At 42.9% G+C, this 21,599-nt stretch overlaps 1 protein-coding gene across 5 annotated transcripts; it reads left to right on the top strand.

Moving 5' to 3' along the window:
• Nucleotides 1–889: 889 nt before the first annotated feature.
• bicdl1 (BICD family like cargo adaptor 1) lies at nt 890–21,568 on the top strand. 5 transcript variants are annotated; one of them, XR_004212809.1, is made up of 12 exons: nt 890–1,706; nt 2,600–2,815; nt 9,962–10,078; nt 11,002–11,013; nt 12,640–12,786; nt 12,980–13,159; nt 13,241–13,459; nt 14,108–14,251; nt 14,727–14,857; nt 15,509–15,629; nt 15,968–16,085; nt 17,342–17,370. XR_004212809.1 is itself a non-coding variant. In XM_031849038.1 (12 exons), exons 1-12 carry the CDS (start codon nt 1,314–1,316, stop codon nt 17,344–17,346), a joined length of 1,752 nt encoding a protein of 583 aa, XP_031704898.1. In that variant the 5' UTR covers nt 890–1,313; the 3' UTR covers nt 17,347–17,427. The 5 variants fall into 5 exon arrangements, 4 of the variants coding, with proteins under 4 accessions (XP_031704898.1, XP_031704897.1, XP_031704899.1 ...); XM_031849038.1 differs by having other exon boundaries at nt 16,019–16,085; nt 17,342–17,427; XM_031849037.1 differs by having other exon boundaries at nt 16,019–17,433.
• The last annotated feature ends 31 nt before the right edge of the window (nt 21,569–21,599 follow it).

Genomic DNA, 21,599 nt, shown 5'->3' on the forward strand with positions numbered 1-21,599 from the left:
ACCCCAGTAATAGTAAATACCCTCCATTCATATTTTATAGAGTACATAAGTATTATCAGCAAATTGTGGTTTAGTGTCAAAGTAAATTAAGTCTTCTCATTTTTCAGAATGCCCCCTTTTAGAGTGTTATATTATATATAGCACTGCTGTTTTATCATCTCCGAAGCACCACCCTGTAAACAGCATTTTAATGTTGCAGCTGGTGAAGATGGATCTAATTAATTTACATTCAATGGCGTTAGGTTAATCTAAAACTGTTGAATCAATAACAGTGCTTCATATTGTATTAACTAAGCCTTACTCTACCACCTGCGTTGCATACATGATGTTTCCCGCCCTCAAAGAGCAACACTTCTATTTAACTATTATTTACTGAACATTGAATTTAATTACCTTAATAGCTGTAATGTTTATGAATCATTTCGCAGATATGGAGACATATCACCTTTACGTTAAACACTTCCCTGAAAATTACCGTCAGACGGTTAACGTATGGAGTAAAAACAAAAGTGTCAAATCATGTTTTAATGATTTTTTTTCTCTAACAGGTTATTTAATATAACGTTAGTAATGTATTTAAATACAATATATTTTATTAACCAAATGTAAATCCAGGGGGTTCAAACATCACAGATTGTTCTTGCTTCTGACGACAGCTGGAGCATCATCACTTTAGGCAACAGTCTGCTCTCATATTATCCCTTCACGTGCTCATTTACTGGATATCACAGATGTGTGCGAGAAGCACCAAAATATGGCGCTATCATTTTCAGCCAATGGGTGGGCCGTTTGTAACAGGTTGCAGGCTGGCGTCACTACCGTGTCGGGGGCGTGCATTCAAGACGGGAAAGCGTTAGGGGAGGCGTCGGGAACGCGCTCATCTGTTTGGCTGGCAAATGCCTCGGGTGTAACAGGCCGATCATTATGGGGGACCCAGCACCCCGAGGCGGGATGGACCCTGATCGACCGACCGATGCGCACAGCTCATCGAGGCGGTTTATACCGGGATAAAAACATTTTTTGACCAATAACAAACAGCCAGTCAGTGAGCTTCGCAGAGGAGGCGGTGTTTGTTGGGATTCAATCAGAGCCAGAGTCGCGGCTTGTAGTTTAACTCGGAGAGAGGGACGTGAGGAAACGGGGAAGACGGCAGTTTATAATCTAACTGGATCCTGCTCGAAATTGCGTGAATGATGGATGAAATGTCGATTACACGACGGTCCGGTCAGCCCAACCCTGTCAGAGCAGGGTGGGTTCGTCCGGAGTGATATCAGTCGGCTGTTATCTGTTGGCTTCTCCTCCGCCGGGCGGCGATGTCCACTTTCTGCTTAGATCTGCAGACGTCTGCCGTGGTTTCAGCACCACTGGAGCTGGACAGCGACTGCATGGAGCCCCGGTCCAGCGCTGCCGCTCAGGAGCCCGGCGGCTTTCAGGGTCAGCCGCTGCGGCACGCCGGCTCCGGAGGCCTCGGCATGGCCTTGGAGGAGGAACTGGCCATGCTTACCGGGGAGCGGGACGACGAGGAGGAGCTGCCCGAACAAGAGACGCCCGCGGTGGGGCATAACGCAGACTTGCTGTCGCTCTTCCGTCAAAAGGAAAAAGACTTGGTTTTAGCTGCTAAACTCGGCAAAGCGTTGCTGGAGAGAAACCAAGACTTGACCAAGCAATATGAGAAAATGCACAAAGACCTCAACGAGAAATTAGAGGTAAACTAAGGATAGAAAATATAAGTTTGAATGCTGCCCAAAGCCTCTTTCTGGGTTGTACTTAAAAATAATCCCTTAAATCAATGAGCCTTTATGTAAACAAACTCAATAGGATCATAACAAATGCTACCTGTAGAGTCCCACATTCAGTAGCATGATTCCCTTTTCATAGGGAACTAGTTACAAATGATGAATTGAAGCCTGCTGTTCATTCTGATCTAAAGACTACTCTGTCTCTGTCAGAGACCAACAGCCAAGCTAAAAAAAAACAAAAAACGGTGTTGCAGTCTGTGAGTTATTCACATATGATGTTGTTTATGAATGATGTGCAGTTGTGCTTTTGTTCTTGTTGTTTTCAAAAATCCTTCACACAAGCCAACACGTGGCCTGAGAAAACCCCCAAAGACTAATCCTGTGGCTGTCCACGACCAACTGTATCTACTGTACATCTGTTCAGTCCTTTGATCCATATTCATCCTCACCATTGCAGCTCAGAGAAATAAGCTGCCTCTTAGTATCAAACTCTTCTGTTCATTGATGTTGTTACAGCACCTGGTATCCTATTCTAACAGCCCGTGGTGTTGTTTTGTGAGGTTGTTTTGATTCTCTTGGATCCCTCTTTTTGTTCGGACACATACACCGTCATGAAAATAGTGGCCACACAGATGCCAGCTGCTTCAGCCTTGGACTTAACCATAACGACAGTACCATGAAATATTTTTGAGTGAAACCTCTTAGTGTTTTGCAACACCAGCATCTGCGTGAACTCTCTGACTTTTTCACTCGCTCAATGATTTCATATGTTGTGTAAAATTGGGGCAAATACTGTAGATCAAATCCAAGCAAATTAACATTTAACCACATGTACCTCTCTCCCCTCCGTCCACATGCAGCACTTGGAGCAGGAGAAGCATGAGTTGCGTCGGCGTCTGGAAAGTCGAGAGGGGGAGTGGGAAGGCCGCGTGGCCGAGCTGGAGACGGACGTCCAGCAGGTGCAGGGTGAGCTGGAGCTCCATCAGTTCCAGCTGAGGGAGACCGACAGAGACAAGACCAAGGCAATCGGCGAGCTCTCCGAACAGAACCACAGATTGCTGGAGCAACTCAGTAGGGTGAGAAGCAGTGTTCATGTGTCTGTGCGTATGCATGTGCTTCAGATGTACTGCTTCAGGCGGGCTGGGCAAATCTGCAATTAAGATTTAATTAGTTTGGGCTCTCAGTCAATGATCTTAATGCTGCTTTAAACAACCTTCCCCCCAGTGTGTGTGTGTGTGTGTGTGTGTGTGTGTGTGTGTACAGTATGTGGTCTCCCTGGCTTTAGGCCTCGGGGCCACTCAGTCCACTTCCATGCTGCCTGGCTGACCTGACACAAGATGCTCAGCCAAGTGAGATTTCATCATCCCTCGGGGGTTATCTACCTCCATTCAGCCCGTCTCTCCCTAACTTCACCTGAATTGTGCTAACTCATCAATACCAAAAGTGGAGCTTATGTTGAATAATTTAGAGTGATTGGACTGCACACTTATGCAATACCACTCTGCATATTGGCAGGTCATTTAAGCGCAGTTATTATGACAGGCGGAGTAGAAAATGTCTTATAAAATGTATGATGTTTAGATTGATTGACAGACAGATAGATACAATCATACATACCACAGTGCTCCAGGTTGGCATGAGGACTTGAGGGTATATTGTTGTAGATGCGATGCACTGTTCACACGTCCGGGGAAACTGAGATTGGCAGCAGATGCAGATTGATGGAGCGGAGAGCGCTAGCTTTTGTAGCAACATCTGATTAATCCCTGCCAAAACAGAGACGCCTTAACCATACAGAGTGGTCGCTTAGGTGTAACAATACGACAGCTCTGCAATGCAACTGTTTCTTTGTGAAGCCTTCAATGTATAACTCTAATGAGACATGCTGTGTGTCCCAATACCCATACTACAATACTATTAAGTATGCCAGGAAAAATATTTAGTATGCCCCAATACATAGTATGTTAAATGAAGTATCCCTAAAGTACCACGATGTTCTACTACATCCCTTCGCACTTTGCCGTATGTAAGCCAGTAAAGCCTTTCTGGCTATTCTGACCCTCGATGCCTCAGTGCCGCAGATATATGAGAAAGAGGGTCAACGTTCAAGGTGCAATGTTATGAGGAAGTAGCATGTCCCAATTGAATGCATAGTGCATGCTACACTACTTTGTAGGGGCAGGTATTAAAAGTGTTGTTGTTTTTTAAGTATATGATACGATTTGTAACACAGCTAATGTGTCTGTACGGTGTAAACGCAAACAGAGGCATGAGTGTCTTCAGCTGCCACATAGGCTGGCAGTGCGTACCAAGGCTACATTTCAGGATGCCCCAGAGCTGTGCGTACAAAGGCTGACAAGTCTGTACAGGTGCCTTGATAACCACGTCAGTGGTTGCGTCTATGGTGACGCTCTCCTTCCTGGAGATCTACTCCCAGGCACCCGCTGTTCAGAAGGCTCTGCGCGGTTGATTTTAACCCCCAGCTCGCTGCTGTGCAGCTTTCCTTCTCATCTGGAGCAGATTAAATCAGCATCGTGCCCGGCATTGCCCCAACGCCATCATCACATCGCAATCAAGGACTGCTCTCGACTGGTCAGTCGCTGTAGATCTAAGCAAGAGCGGGCAATCAGCATAATTAAACTGCCATTAATTTAATTGAAACCCGGATGTGGGAATATAAAGAGATATTCCCTGAAAGAGGTATATTGTGTTCCGGGGGGGTCTTTGTGACTCAGTGAAATGTATGAGACTTAATTGACTGCATCGATCCAGATCCATGATTCAGTGAGTTGGGCAGACAGCGGAGACCTGCTGGGTAATAGAATAAATGAGGTCAACTACAGTGCTCGCTTTCTCTCTCCTTTTATCCTTCTTCCTTTCTTCTCTTTCTCTCTGTCACTGCTCATTATTAAGCACTGGGCTGTGACTAAGTAATGTTTACTGTTTACAGCTCTGAGTGAATGGAGGAAATATAAGAGTACCCTAAGGAAACTCTGGAGGCCTGCTAATTTCATCTGCCCTCCGTGTTTCTCGTAATAGTTACGTAACTCTTTGCCGGAACAGACTTATAACGATCTAGACTGGTCCGTATGTAAAGAACTAGCCTTGTGGGATAGAACGTGTTCCTGTGCACGGCCAAAGGGATTATGAGCGTGTTATTTTAGTCCTTTGGCACCTCGGCTGCAAATCACATTTCAGAGAGTAATGAGTGGACAATAGACACACCTACTGAGGACAAGGCTCCTAACTAACAGAAGAACTGTATCCTCAGCCAAAGGGTTCACGATAACAAACAAACGGGGGGAGCACAATATTGTGTTCATCACGACTGTGGAGGACTTAATTATCAATGAGTAAACAAATGTGTCAAAATTCAGAAATACTGTATATAAAAGTAGATTTACAGAAAGAAACTGAAGACATTTTTTTTTTGTTCAGATTACCACCATGTAAACTATTAATTTATTTCAGCATTTATGTATGAAAGTATTTAAGTTTTTGTCCTCCATATACAACTGCCAGGGATTTCTGAAGCAAATCTTGCAGCCAAAGATGAGATTCATAAAAACAGTGCACCACCTCACTAACAAATTAAGAATCTGTTCTTAACAGAACCTTAAATTGGCTGCAGTGGGATGACCTTGAGGAGGCAGGGCACTCCATGTGATGTCAGTTACAGGGTAAGATACAGCGCTGAGGGGATTAGGCTATAATCCCTGCTAATAGCCTCGCCATATGCATTCAGTCAGGAACCAAAACAACTCCAGTCCATACTTTACTTAATTAATAACAGCAGGTGAACAAAGAAGATCTAGAATTCTTATCGTGGGATGACACATATACCCCCTGTGGTTATTCCTCTTTGGGTGTGTGCATGTGTGAGTGAATCTTCCAATACTGCGTGATGAAAATGCACATTATTTTCAATACACCCAGAGAAAATAGATCCTGGAGTAGAGCCTATGAGGTGTGTGCTGGTCTGTATAGATCTTTAGTGTGAGAACAGTCAATCTCCTCAAGCCTAATCTGATCAGAGTGAACCAGCCGGAAGAGGACCTTTCTTCTAATTACATTAGCACAGATGCTCAGAAAAGGCTGGGGATTCACAAGTGTGCATGTTTTATGGACACAGTCAATTCTAATTCCCTCAACCTCTACTTACTTAATGACAGCAGCCCCCCAGTGACTCAAAATAGTTTATTTGAGGCTATAGGAGGAGTAATTACATTTTCTTGACTTGTCATTGACAACAATTCAAGAGGCAAGGTGTTATTGGAATGACAAAAGCAGAAAGTTGGCAACCTATGTTGTGTCTGGCCTCATCAGTACAGTATATCCACATCACGCTTTGCACAGGATTGTTTTACAACATCTAGCCAGCGTTGGACATGCTCCCTGGGCATCTGTCCAGCCATCAGCTTCATTCACATCTAGTCACCGGAGCTGTTGCTCTCAGGATCAGCTCTCCGATTGGCCCGTACCGTCACTCTCGGCATTTGTTATACAACCGTTTGAACGCGGTGTTGCCCATCCTCCATCATCGGTCTAGACAAGGCAGTGAACGTGACTAAAGGAAAATACCAGAAGCATCGAGACCACTTGTCGCAGCTCTAACCAATCCCACTTCACCCCTGGTTGCCGTGACAACCAGAGTGACATGCAAATTGAAACTCCGTGTGGCGTTACCATGGGAATGCGCTCTACACAAGTGGCACAAGGATACAGATAGTTTGATGCCAAGTTGTGCCCCTCATCCAAAAAAAATGCACCTGCAGTCATATCTGCTGGATATTGTTCCACAGCCACAGACTGAATCAACAGGACCGATGTCTACCTTCCAAGTTCCAGTCCTCCTCTGGAAAGTTAATTTACAGTATTTAGGGGACTTAAAGAAACGCATCTCTCTGCTGAGCCCTACTTTGCTGCCCTGGATTCTATCACAGCAGTCCGATTTGCCCCCGTTCGTCCTGTAATACCTGATCTGGGATCTGAGAAACATATGGGCAGATTAAGAGACTATCTGCAAATCAGGCAGTCTGAGATCATGATGAGAAACCTGACCGCAATCTCTCAGCATCTTGGGCCAGTCGGTCAGATGTCACGAAACCGCTGTGACCCGTTTCCCACATACAGAGACAGGATCATGCAGCTGTCACATAGAACCGCACATCTGGCTACCAGACAGTAAATCACTGTCGAGTTATTTGAGCTCTTTCGCTTCAATGTCTGCTTAACTCGAAAGAAATGGCTTCGAGAACAACCGACGACGCACTGGACATCTCAACTCCTATTTGAGATCTCTTTTTTCTTTTGTTTTTATAAAAGTTTTCCACTGTTTAAGTCCACAGTGGTTCTTTTTTATAGAAAGAAAGTTCGTTGGGGTGAAGTTTTAAGTTGAAAAAACACAATAAATTCTCAAATGCATATATGCAAACGATACTGATCATACACCTACAGAAACATGAAACATGCAATACCAACTACCATCAAATATCACACACAGCGCAATCAAGCAGCTAAGGGCACATATGAATAGTAGTAAACTGTGCACTGCTATAATTCGCATAAGTTGCATTTCTATCGCAGGTAGTTGACAATTCAGAGGAAAACAAACAAAGTGTGTACATATACCAATAGAATCTCTATGTTGATGCAAAGCCTTTTATATGTGGATGTAAGTTCTGATACTCGGACATGCAGTGTTCAGCATCCCGTGTCATGTAAATGATCCACTTTACCCAATTTCTTTTTAACTCTCAAAAGATAACTAGGTCAACTTTTTCATCAGATAATTTCCTGAACAATGTCAAGCCATTGTTTTTTTTCCTGGAGGATCAGCCTTACAGTAATGTCTTTTTTGTGAGTATCCGTCTCTTCCTTGTGAAACCGTCTGTGTTTACGTAGCAGGTCGTAACTGTCACAGTTCTGTGAATAGCAAGTTTAGACTCAAATGCAGATGAAAAGATGGGGAGGCAGCAGGCATGAATTTCAATGAGTTCACGTGCAAAAGATGACTTACAGCTCGAGTCCAAAAACAGACAGATAAAAGTAAATCCAACACAAACTAGGAACACTGAAGAAAACTGAACACTAGGAGCAAAGCTAGAAACAAGCAACTAATGCAGACAACCTGTCAATTCAAACAGGGGAAACACACAGACTAGATACACAAGAGACTAATCAACTCATGAAACCCAGGTGTGGTAGAAAACAGGCGGGAAAAAGACAGAGGCAGGAAGTAAAACAAAACATGACACGCGATGAGAGTGAACTTTCAAAATAAAACAGGAAACAGACTACAACCAATCCCAGGACCATGACAAAAGTCATATCCCTCAGTGTGTTGTATGGTTAGTAACTCTATTCATATCTTTGCCCTGATCCGTCCACATTGTGTTTCATGAAATAGTTGAATTGTAAAGAAACCTTAATTTCCCAGACAATGTGTCACCTTTCAATCCTAAATGTTATACCATAGAAATATAATAGAAGGCATTCATATTTATTCATATTTGAGACACATAGTTTGTTTTTATTAAGCTCCTTCAAACCTACATAATCAATTAGTCGTCCATCCACTCAATATTAACCATTATCATTATGTTTTGTGAATGGCAACTTAACTGACACTTTTTTAATTTTTTGGGATGTATTAAACTTCAAAGTATAATAATTACAATGCTTCCCAGAAGTTATCATTTAATCCACGTCTAATGGATACACAGGGAAGAGATTTACTTTTACAGAGTGTTGGAAATAATCCAACCACCATCAAAAAATAAGTTATTTTGTTATTATGTTGTGTCAATATACGGTTTTAGTGCCGTGTACCTTTGGGATACATAACATTCTTTTCTGGAATGAACACTGGGAGGTGGGTGATGAATTCCTTTATTGTAATGAAGAAAAAACAACATCTACCATTGTGTTTGAAACGTTTTATGTGAGGAGAACATTTTGACCTTTTGGCACACATATTTGGCGTTCCTTGAAATCACACGGAGTGCTGCATTATTAGTAACCGTTCAGAGGGGAGCCTTAGAACACACACACCGACTACAACCACCACGACCAGCTGTTGAGCCTCCTCACATCGCTCTGCGAGCTTCTTGAGGAGAGGCAGCAGTGTGTAGTGCCACCTAGAGGCTGTACTTCAGACAAACATTAGTCATCTACATTTGTACTCAGCACTGCTGATGATTTGCTTAGAGTTGAGCACTGCTTGCCACAGTAATAAAAAATGATTTGTATTCAGTGAGTGTGCAGATCAACTGCTCCCTTTCGTACAGTGTTTTTTGACATTTACAATATGTCTCTTCAGTGAGCCGTAAAAAGTGAGTGGTTTTAAAGATGTTGCTGTTGCCATGGCAGTGATGACACGAGAACTGAAGCTTCCTGAGTGCAGCTCTATGCTAATGAAGCTCAGTCAGGCTCTGTGTGGCCTGATCCCACCTGTCCAATAAGCTCAACTGATGCACCGAGTCTGCTGCTGGGCTGGATTGCACAAATACTGAGTATTCAAGGTTTTTAAGGACGATGACGTGGGTTTAAATGGCCTTTCAGAGGAACAGCAATCACATGCGCCATTTACAGGAACATATTTGGGAGGGCTGATTTACAAATAACTGATTTACAAATGTCACTGAATACATGATGAACATCAGTGGGTTTAGGCCTCTTTACGTGTGTGTGTGTGTGTGTGTGTGTGTGTGTGTGTGTGTGTGTGTGCGTGTGTGTGTGCTTACACATCAGAGTCCAATAAATCACCTCAGTCTCTTAGGACAGGAACACAGACTAAAGAGCGGCTATGCAATCTTTTTATTTAACTGAGCAGTAAATATAACACTATAATATAACAATGTGCTGTTATGTCAACGTCACCGTGAACAATAATTAAATGTAAAATCACGTGATTTTACAGGTCTACTGCATAAGTACTGTATGAAGCCTTTAGTGTCTCAAGTGTCTGTGTGAAGTCTGATGAATGTCCTCACGTGATGTCACTTGAGTCAGTGTCAGTTGGCTCGGAGGAATTTAAGTTTAGAAATGAAAAAAGAAGATGCTAAAATAGCTACTTTAACTGAACTGTTGGGGGTCGAGTTGAATTGTGTCAATTTCGACAACCCATCGCCACTGCAGTGCTAAATGTTTAAGTGTTAGGAGTAGACACATGTAAGGCAAATATTGACCCTATTTTCCTCTGTCTGTTTGTCTCCATCCAGGCTGCAGAGGTGGAGAGGCAGCTGTCCACTCAGGTCCATTCATTACGGGACGACTTCAGGGAGAAGAGTATGTCTACAAGCCAGCACATGACTCGACTAGAAACTCTACAGGCTGAGGTGAGCAGCTATCGGCACCATTTTTCCTTCATAGAGTGCAAATGATTGAATTGTACTTGTCAGAGTGCACTCAGCTTGAGCAGTCGCCCGCCAAAAGCTAAACAAAAAAAAACAACTGTGGAAAATTGCAGCTGGGTACTTTTGATTTGCACTTTTTCAATGTTCGCAATTATTGGTACTTAGCAAGAAGCCTGAGTGCTTAAGGTGACAGCAGATCCCAAAGAAAGCGAGACTAATGTTTGAGAGAAGTATTATTAACACATTTTCCTTTGTGCAAATTAACAGATTATTTCATTGGCAAGAAAATGCCGCCCTGTTCAATTCAATACACTCAGGAGTTTTGCTTCTACAGTCGTACTTGGACCAGTAGCTAATGGTGAATAGTGTTAGCTAACGTCAGCAAACTTTAGATAGATATTGACGTGTAACTGACTTTATGTCACTTTTCTACTTGTGTTGCTGTTGTATTATATTCAAACATGTTACAGTTAATCATCTTAAAGGTATAGCAAGATGTAAACATGCATCGTACCACACCATGTTTGTTGTTTCCTGTTTTTGGTGCCATTGTATCTCCTCTCAGTCTGGTCGCCGGATGATGGCGTCTTCAAAACAGTTGACTCTGAAATGAAGAAAAATTCTGTGTCCCATTAATGTGCAATTACCACTTGCGGTCACAAGGGCTGCTTTTCAGCAAAAATTACATAACCTCGCTTCAAAGTTGAAGTTTCTGGTAAAAGATAGGTGGAATCAAATTCCACCAAAGGGAAACACTGCTTTCAACCAATCCCCTTTTTTTCAGAAGATGGTGTTCACCTTTCATCCTGCGAGGGTTTTAATCTGTCGGGCAGTTGTGGGATTACTCTCAAACTACTTTTTCTCTCTCTCCTCACCCATTCCTCCTTCCCTCTTGGTTGGAGCAGCAAGGGCTAGAAGTGAGTGGTTACCGAACGCTGTCTGTCGGTCAGATTGCATGCTGCATGTAACGTCTTGTAAAACAACAGTTTAGGATTGCACCATTATTTTCTTTTGAATTGGAAATTACACCGCTCCCAATGAAATGATTTGATGATAAACCAAAGTACTGTTATTTCTTAGGGTAGATGCTGAATGAAATGTTTGACTCTTTTGACCTCATATAACTTTAAAGGTGATACATTTGATAATCAGAGCATTAATATAGCAGCAAACAACTATTTGCAGTGTAGAGATATAGGAGAGTAATGTCCGCCTGAGCAGAGAATGAAGTCGCTCTCCCTCTGTGTGTGTTGTAATCAGAGCTTCTCTGTGCCTTGTGTACGTAGCCGGTCCGGCCGCACGTGCATGTTAGTGCATGTGTGTCCCAGTGTGTGTGCCCCACTGGCTGATCGCGGGAGAGTAACGGTCCTTCGGTCCCACCATCCAGGTCAACGCTGTTACCTCTGTTGCCCTTGCTTGCATTGCTCACGTTAGCATTGTTAGCTGCGAGCTGCCGGCTCAGCCGTCGCCATGTTGAGAGATGTGTGGAGGCAATCCCTCAATCATAGATAGAATAGAATCCGAATTTGGAATTTAGCACCTCTAATACCTTAGAATTTTACTTGTAAAGTCATTTAATATTAAAGAAACTCAGCTCTGTTGTCACCCAAAGTAAATCCCTATTCGACTTTTCCACATCCTTTGGCAATCCCTGTTTCATGACATCGAACATAAACAACATGCTTGGTTATCGGAGCATGATGTGTTGTGATGTCAGCTGTGTCATGTATGATATCAGCCAGATAAGTCATGAACAACGGTAGTGTTAGAGCATAACAACAAATCAGATTTCCCCGTAGCTTCTCTTCAAAGCCAGGCAGAAAACACCCAGACTGCAGAGCCTGCGCTATAATTGGGAGAAAAGGCTACCGCTCTATATTTAGCTGAGATACTGCAATGTCTGGGTGCTCCCACTTTTCCAATGCTTGCCTTTATATGACGTGTGCTGATGACTAATGGCTTTTTGACCTATTTGTGTGAAGCAAGAGACCGTAGCAGCCCAAAAATATCCAGAGCCCGGCAATGGGGACGCTCATATGGTAATGAAAACAACTGATCCAAACGTAAGCTCCTGCACTGTGAAGTAGGTTACCAGATGTAGGTCAAAAGCAGGAGGGATAAAAATGAACGAGAGCTGGTGTTTGTTTAATGGGGAGAGCTACTCAGGCAGCTACACGGGAAAACAATTCATGAGGAACTCTGTTGGAGGCCGTTAGACATAGATGGTGAGGAGTAAGCTGATATCAAGCTTTTTGGGGACGCTAACATATCACTAAGGCATTCCTGAAGACGAGGGTGGCAACTGACGCCTACGTCCGTGCTAGGCAACAAACATTCTTTAGGCCAGTGGGAGTACTTTTTAATCTTGTGTAAGAGCCCAGCTTGCCTCAGAGTAAGGGAAACAACAAAATTGAGCCTTTAATCAGATCCATAGCTGCCCATCTGTTTGCTATCGGCCAGGAAATCGAAACAATCCTCTGGTTTTCCGATCAATGCCTATTTCCCGTGGCACAGTGACTGACTGGTGCCGTTTGACACGTTAGATTAAGATGCTGTCAGAGAGGAAGATGGAGCTGGAGCGTCGGGCGCACGCCATGCTGGAGGAGAACGAGCTGCTGCAGAACACAGTGGACGACCTCCGAGAGAGGACGCTGGTGTTGGAGAGGCAGTCTCACCAGAAGGACCTACAGGTACGGACACATGAACAAACATATGTTAGTGATCAAATCTTTGAGGCATTCCGCCTCTCTAGATATTGTGAGTCAATTACCTTCTTCAATGCTGATCTTAAATTAGTCCTTAAAGTAGTCAACTGACCCATCAGGGGCTTACTTTTTACTTTGCACGGTTAAGTCACAGTTTTAATTTCTCTGTTGTGTCCAGTTACGGCAGAGCCAGCTGGAGCTTCAGGAGGTTCAGGTGTCCCACAGGCAGCTGACTACTCGGCTGGAGGAGTTGACGGAGGAGCACAGCCTCCATAGTTTCACCCCGCACCCGTCCAGCCTGCTGTGTGAGATAGAACAGAGCATGGAGCAGGAGGAGCAGGAGCAGGAGAGAGAGCAGGTAGTTACAGTAGAAAGTCACCGTCAAATACTTTGCTGTGCTTTTCTAAACACTCTTCCCCCTCCCGGCTTGTCCGTTTAGCTGCGTCTTCAGCTATGGGAGGCCTACTGTGAAGTTCGCTCGCTCTGCTCTCATCTCCGGGGAAACGACGTCACAGACTCGGCGCTGTCCACCGACTCTTCCATGGACGAGTCCTCGGAGACGTCCTCAGCCAAGGATGTGCCTACAGGGAGCTTCCACACCAGCCTGCTAGAGCTACGGAGGCTCACACAGAATCTGCTGGATGGCAACGAGTCCACGGTAATGAAGAACTCACTGGCAACCAGTAGGGCTGCACGACATGAGGAAAATAATCACTTCTTGACTAAGACTTGCACCTGTGCTTGTGCCACGTTGTCTCTCTTCCATCCAAACATTGCCAGACGGCTGACATCCTTTTTATTTTTAGGCAGCAGCTCCACTCTGGCATTCACACTTTCATCTGCACTCATCTTTTCACACTTTCCTCCTCAAACCACTCCTCAAAAGTCACCCACATGTGTAAAGATTATGATCAATCAGACAATGCCTAATGGTGATCTCTCTTTCTGATTGGCCAGAGAGATAACAGAATGGTGAGTATCAGATTTAAAAAACAAATGCTAGTAGAATTATGATAAAAATAAAGATTAAAAACAGAAGGCATTAAAAAACAAACCCATACAATTTGAAAGAAAATGCACGTCAATTCCTGTCGTAAAAGTTATTAGGAACCTCTGGGACCCATAAAATAAATTATTACCAAAAGAGATACCCAATGAAACGAAAGTTGGTGATGACAAAGATGTTTCAAACACAGATGACTTAATAATACTCTGACAGGATGGAGCCTCAGTGGGCCTATTGACATTAATAACCTGTGGGCGGTAACAGCACATATAAAGTGAGTGTGTGTTGTGTGTTTTAAAGGGCTCGCGGCGCAGTGATGAGGAGGCTCTGGAGGAGCAGGTGAGGAAGCTGGGAGAGGAGCTGAGGGAAGTCAGAGAGCTGTACGAAACTGAGCAGGACAAAACACGCAGCAACGGAGATGATGCGCTACAGCTGCACAATCAGGTACTGAACATGTGCGCACACATGTAGATGCTGTGTTACGAACACATAAGTGATCAGGTGATACATTAAGAGGTTAAAGCACGAGCAGAAGGAAGACGTCTGAATAGAATTGCATTAAGCAGGGCTCATGTCTGAGAATAACATTTAGACAACATAGTGCAGATGTAGTCCTCACCAGTTTGTGTGGCAGTGGGAATTTGACGCATGTTGATTGTAATTTGGGAAATTGCTTCAACCTTGTCCTCTTTCTGTCAGGACAGCTTTCTCTCTCTCCTGTGGGCTTAAAGTGCCATCTAACATGATTTACACAAAATAAGCTCCACCCACACGGGTCAGTGGATGCTCCTGTTAAAGTGGGTCGATTAAACATCAGTCTCACACATGAGACAGCCCTTGTGTAACGTGGACTCACGCTATCTTGAATTTATGAGGCCAGCGTCTTACACGCCCGCATCATTCTCCCATGTGAATGCAGATGGCGCTGCTCTCGGTAGAGATGTGTTCTCTCCGGGAGGACAACGAGCGGATGAGGACGATGGCTGAAGTCCGAGAACCCAGTGAGCAGCTCCAGACTGCCATCAGAGACAGAGATGACGCCATAACCAAGTAGGTTCACGTCACATCACTTTCCTCATCAATTTAATGTAAAGTGTAAAGGATAATCCATTCTATCACAACTTGGGTCTTCTATTTATAGTTTGGCTATTGTTGCTATTAGTAACATTATATTTAATCATGTCTTGCTGAGATCTGGGGATATGTCTCTTAAAAGTTTTTAAGTTTTTTTTCTGGCAGAAGCAAACTTCTCTCATGTGTGTTGAATTTCTTTAACCAGTGTAGCATGAAAACACGGTGTAAAAAAACAAGATAGCTAGCTAATTAACTAAACTTCCGCTAAATTATTTTAAAAAATACAGATTATAGATCGGGAAATATGCTTCTTTGTTACACATGAAATATGAAGCTACAGCCAGCAGCCGGTTACCTTAGCTTAGCATAAAGACAGGAAGCTCTGCCCAAAACACCAATAACAGCTCACTCTTAAGCAATACACAACATTCAGATCATTAACTGTGTCGCTCTGCCTCCAGCCTTCATGCTAAGCTAAACTAACGGCCTGCTCCCTGCAAGACATTGAATAAGCATATTAACCAAAATGTTGAACTATTGCTTTAAAGAGTTGTTCTACATTCATCACCGTGTTAGTTTCTGTAGGGCCTTCGTGCTAGTGGGATGTCATGTCTGTGTGTCCTGCAGGAAGAAAGCGGTGGAGATGGAGCTGGCCAAGTGTAAAATAGACATCATGTCTCTGAATAGCCAGCTCCTGGATGCCATCCAGCAGAAGCTCAACCTGTCGCAGCAGCTGGAGGCTTGGCAGGTGGGTCAAACGCCACGAGCGGTACATTCGTAAAAGCCTAGTAGTCCTTTTGTAGAACTTTGGAACAGCTATTTTAAGGTTGTTACATAAATAAAGCTATTTTGTAAATGTAGTTTCTGCATCAATTTTGAGATTAGTCACTCTTTTTTAACACATACACTAAACCACTAACTTCTGAGGGTGCATGTCAGTTGCTCGTCCTTAATGGGTGTCCATAAGGAAACATATCACATAGCCTGAGGATACAGGAGTGTGTGTGTGTGTGTGTATGTGTTTCCTCCCTCCCCTCCCTCATCTGTAACTAGCAGCTCTTTCCTCTCTCTTCTCCCTGCCCACAGTTTGCCTCCTCAGGGCTCTTTACTGTTTGGCTCTTGTGGTTTCTGATCTAGTGGCCTTTCTCAGCTTCCGTACCACCCTTACTTCCTCTGTGGTACCCCTCCCCCTCCTGCCTTAGAGGTGAGCCCGAGCTGCGCCAATCTCGCCGTTTCACCCTGCACTAACCCGACTATATATACGCCATGCTGAGCCATTCCATGCCACGGTTAACTGACTCAGGAGAAACGCCCATTCCAGCTTCCTCTCTCTCTGAAACCATTAAACCACCAAAGAGAACCATCCAAACCCACCACCCGCTCTCTCCACCTGCCTCTGTCTCCTCTCTCCACACACCTGTATCCCCTAAAGATTCTTTTGGAGATTGGTCCCACTGGTCATCTTACCTTTTGAGAGATGATCACAGACACCAAAAACACTCCAGTATACCCAATAGATCATAAAGTGTGGGTGGTGTTTAGTTATTAGGTGACACCCAAAGTAAAAAGGACTAATAAAAAGTGTGTATTCATATAAAAAGTACAGATTTTTAGTCTCCAAACAATAGTTGCCAGTTTAATTTAGCAGCTTGTCAGAGCTCTCTGGTGGCTTTATCTCACTAACAACCAGCATGGCAACGTTTTTCATCCATTAAATAAATCTAAGTATTTGGAGCAATTTAGAAGAGTGGTTCCTCCTCCACAGAGTCAAACGGTAAATCACAAGATCAACAGGATAGGGAAGAGAAAAAAATATATTTCTTTAACACGTCTTTTTTATTTCAGACTTCGCTCTAATGTTTGCATTTTCTTTTGAATTACTGAATTATTTTTTACCTCCTTTAGGCCTCTAAAAGCTATTCAAATCAAGTCATCCGAGAGGAAAAATTACTTTTTAACTCTTCGCAATATTGCTTAATTTCAAGGGGTCACAAACTGAAAGGTTAAGGATTACAGAGTTCCAGGGGCGCTGAGAGCTACAAGCCGGCTGTGCGTCAACTGGTTTGTGTTCATGTAATTGAATTGGTTGGATGTCCAGTCTACGAGTCGAAGTGTCCTCGAGCAAAAGAATAATGGTCGGGCTAGCAGTCCGGCACAGTGTGAAGTGACATCATATATCTATTTCTTAAATTTTCATTGTTTTAGTTTTGTGCTTTTTAGCACATGTTCCTAAATTAAAAAAAAAAGTTGAATCAAGGCCAGGTAGTATTAAGTAAACAACAAATGATCTGACAGGGATGAAAAGTGGTTGTGGTGTCTCTGTAATCAATGCCCAACAGGTAATTTGATCAATGAGTTTGATCTCCCCAGAACTTCCTGTACCACTCCACCATTGACCCTCTCTGCATGACATTGCTCTCCTGTATTTCTCTCATTCACCTTCTTTGTCCGTGGCTTTAGGATGATATGCACAGAGTGATTGACCAGCAGTTGATGGACAAGTACCAGGACGAGTGGCGCTCGGCCCCTACCTCCCTGTCGGGCTCGTCGAGGGCACACGGCGGGCAGTCCTCCAGACGAGCTCACCGCATCTCCGACCGGGACAAGAGACTTTTCTCTTTTTTCAAAAAGAACTGAGCCCCATTGGACTGGTCCTGAGCACAGCAGACAGACAGAGACGGACGAGGCGAGGGAGAAGGAGGGCGTGACATCACAGTATAAGGGTAACAACACAGCCAAAGACGGGCAGTGGCACACACTGAAGTTTGGGGAGGGGGGGGGGGTCATTTGCACTTTATCTGTCCCATTACTCTTCTCTTCGCTGATTAAATGGTGACGGCTGACAATGAGAGATAGAAATATAAGAATAGGAGTTCCCCAAAGGCTTTGGTTTCAGCCCCTCTCATAGAGAGTCTCGGTCTTACAGAACAGGAACACGGTCACAAAGTTTACCTCCAAAGAGGAAGGTTTCCTTTTAGTGCCTACGACCATCTCTACTAGCCCACTGCCAACTCTGTAGAGAGGGAACACTATGTATAAATTGTTACTGTATGCATCCCAGTTATCAGGGCAGGGAGTCTGGGGAAAGACGGGTGGATGTATGGGACACTGCAGGGTTGTGGAGAAAGAAGAGGGTAGCGGGGCAGAGCTCTTTGTCAGAATACGACGTTGCAGCCAGCCCACATGTGATCTCTCAGGTTTATTCATTTGTTCAGGGGATTTTCACAACATGAGGCAACAGCTTGATGTATCAGCACCATAGTGTGCTGCATATCTGACAGGACAAATTATAAAAAAAGAATGCTTATTTTTTTACTGACAGCTGTGCAGGTGAATTCCACAGTGAGGATTTACCGTGGTGCAATGCCCATGGCCCAAACCGCCAATCAAAGTGAGAAAAAAAATAAACTTTCTGCACTTCTTATTGCACTTTCATAAAGCTGCACTAATCAATATTTTTTTTACGTAGACCATGTGTAATGTGAAAGGGTTAACTCATAGTCAAACCCACAGAATTATCACCATCAGCTCCACGAGTGTTTTATCTTTTTTTAGCTCATTGTTTTGGTTTTTATGGCCTGTTTTGGTTCAACAGCAGTAGGCAGCCGTTTTCTGCAAAAAGCTGTGATAAACTGGTTGACCATCGTCTACTCAGCATCAAACGGCAAACAGTTAGCAGCTACCCGGTGAACACGGTGGAGCGTTTAGCAGCTAAAGAGGCACAATCAAGCTTGTGGATCCTTAAATGAGTGAGTGTTTCAAAACCAGCACTTTGAAGTCAGGCCTGTGGGTCCGTGGTGAAGTCTGAGGCCTTCATGCTCATCTCCAACATCTGAATAAACCTTTGGGTGACTGAAGTTAGTGATATCGTCATGTCCAGGTTTCCACAGTTCACTTTATACTTAACATTTAAAGTATTTATCATTTTTCAAAGAAAAAACTGTCCAACATTGTCCTCGTGATGTCAATCATCTCCCTAGTTGACCAAATTTAAAAAAATGTTTACATCAGCTTGAGAAGGACGAAGAACTATGTAGAATGCTCATCAACTCTCAATCAATCCAGCTCAACAATAGCCTGTTGAATTTCTGATCATTAGAAGGCATGTTGTTGTACAGAAACTTCACTAAACTTCCTCTGCAGCGTTCCAGGTCTGAGCTGCTTTGGTTCACTGCTCATAGAAAAGGTCTACCTCCATTCTCATTGCTTCAATACTTCATGGGCACTTTGATTTCTTATCTGTCGGGCTTCCGTTTTAGGCAACATATCTGTGACTCCATCAGTAATACAGTATGTGTTGACCTGAAATCTCCGAGCATGAATGACTTGGTGTGGCACAGTGATGTCTCATGTCCGTCTGTGTTTGTACTCGTGTCTAATGCAGCTGTGCAAACCTATATGCAGATGTCTTCTCGTCATCTCAGCTGGTTGTTGGGAAGGATCAACCCAAAGAATGATTTTTTTTATAAAAAAGTTGAATAGGTTTGGACAAAATCGTTATATTTATAAGAAAAAAATGCATACCTTTTTGAATGAAAATCTTTTTTTAGGGGAAATATACCTGTGTGTTGTTATTTCTAGGCTGATATTTTCATGCGTGTCCTAACGGTGAGCAGGAATTCCACTGATGAGGTGGAAGTTATCATTCATACGTATGTCTGTCCGGATGTGGCATGCAGTAGAGCTGGAGAGAGATTCATGAGTACCAGTTTCGCCCAAATTAGTCACCAAGATGATGCGTAACTAACCGGGAAGACCCCAAGAAGCCTCATGAATCTTGATTATTAATCCAAGAGTGCCCCAACTAATGGAAATTCTGTTCTTGGTACCACTTCCTGATAACTCACCCTTTACGTTAAGTCTACATTTAAAAAAATCTCTATTAAGGAGTCAAGAGTTTCTCACTTTCTAATAAACAAACAGCAAGATTTAGAACATCATCTCTGAATATAACTGTTAAAGTAATTAATTAAGGGTTCTTACAACAGGCTAGACAAAGATCCTCATTACTGTTAATAAATTAATTTTCCAAGTGCCCTGTAGACCTTTCTAGGAGATCAGAGGTCATGTGATTTATAAGTCTTCCTGATGAGTTAAAGAGCTAAACTGATTTTTATATGTAACCGGGGAAGCCTCATTCTGGTGATCCATTTTCTAAATCAGTTAACTCCTGTGTTTATGACCTAAGAACTGGTGAAAACATGGGTTTGCAGGACAATCTTTCTAAGTTCCTTTAAAAAAAAATGTAATCTGTGAAACAGGCGGGAAAACATTTTTGATCATTTTTCTACGTTAGTTTTTTTTTTTTTTTTCATCTGTGAAAACAGTAAGTGTTTACTCATTGCACTAGTACCCCATGTTCTAAATAGGAATACAAGCATTCATGTTCTTCCAGGAGAGTTTAAACTGACATAACAGCATAACACACACTACATGTACTTTGTGTTTAGAGTGCATGAAAAAATCAAAACTCACCTGGAAAAAAACATTTTGTCCTATTTAGAAGATTGGGTTGTGGCGCACTGCAAACAACAAATAAAAACTAATCTTAAAAAAAAAAAATTCACCTGACAAAACTTTTTCTCTACCAGTTTTACAGGTGAACATTTATTCTTAAGTCATGAACACAGGAGAGAAAACCATTAAGATCAGATTTAGAAAACTGATTTTCTTTTCCTCACTCATGGCTTCCATACCCCAATAACATAAAAGAATATATATATATTTTTAAAGAATGTATTGGCCAAGGTAGGCAGCACTAACAATGAGTAACAGATTAACAATATAAGATAACACAATAAAAAAAGATCAGAGTTAAACAGAAATGTATTCAGATTTTTTCCTAAAATCAACTTAAATGGAACCTAAAACAACCCAAAAGATAATTTAAACCATAAAATAACCAAGACCAATCCAAACAGTAATATAATGAGAATATCAAGATGTTTGCAATTCTAAATCTAACTTCACAAGCTTCCAGGAATCCGATTATGCTGTATTTATTGTTTATACTCTGTATAAAGGGTTCCTTATTAGAAAGTTCTATCAGTGCTCCTGTCTGAAGGGAAAGTGTTAAAGTGGGTGAATTAAGAACACTGACCCTTCACATCCAGCTGTTTGTAGTTTGGGATTCCCCTCCATTGGCTGATTGGCAGCGGAGGGAAACTTGGATTAAACACCAGTCGCTGCTGCCATAACCGGACTGTTAATCGTCTCACTTCATGTCACGTTTTTTGTTAGAAAAATAATAAGTTGTAACATTTTTGGTTCTGTCCACATTGTATCATGATTACTGTTTGTTTCTCGTTTGATTGTTTTCAGACACTGTACTGATTCATTTCTGAATTTGAAAGCATTTTCTGGAGTCCCTCTGCAGCTGCGTGTCAGTGTGGTAAACATCCCGATGCTGCCGCAGTGTGTGTGTGCGTGTGTGTGTGTGTGTGTTGCAGTGACAGACGGACATGCCATCGAGTGTGTTCTCCGTTGCTTGTCTCCACTTGATCGGATGTTGTTTTGGAATGTAGTGCTTTCGGTGGGCTCATTGTGCTCTGTGTGAGTGCTTCCATTCACCACTGACTAACGGCACTGTTTCAGTTACAGAACGCTTCAAACTATTCAAAATAATTATCATGCAATTTTCTTAGCATTTTGGGGATTTCTTTTGTACAAATAAATACTTTGCAATCTGCTTGTCTCCCCTGACTTGGCCTTGAAATGC

This window comes from Anarrhichthys ocellatus, unplaced genomic scaffold (genome assembly GCF_004355925.1).
Source record: "Anarrhichthys ocellatus isolate YVR2014 unplaced genomic scaffold, GSC_Weel_1.0 scaffold9, whole genome shotgun sequence".
Lineage (NCBI taxonomy): Eukaryota > Metazoa > Chordata > Actinopteri > Perciformes > Anarhichadidae > Anarrhichthys > Anarrhichthys ocellatus.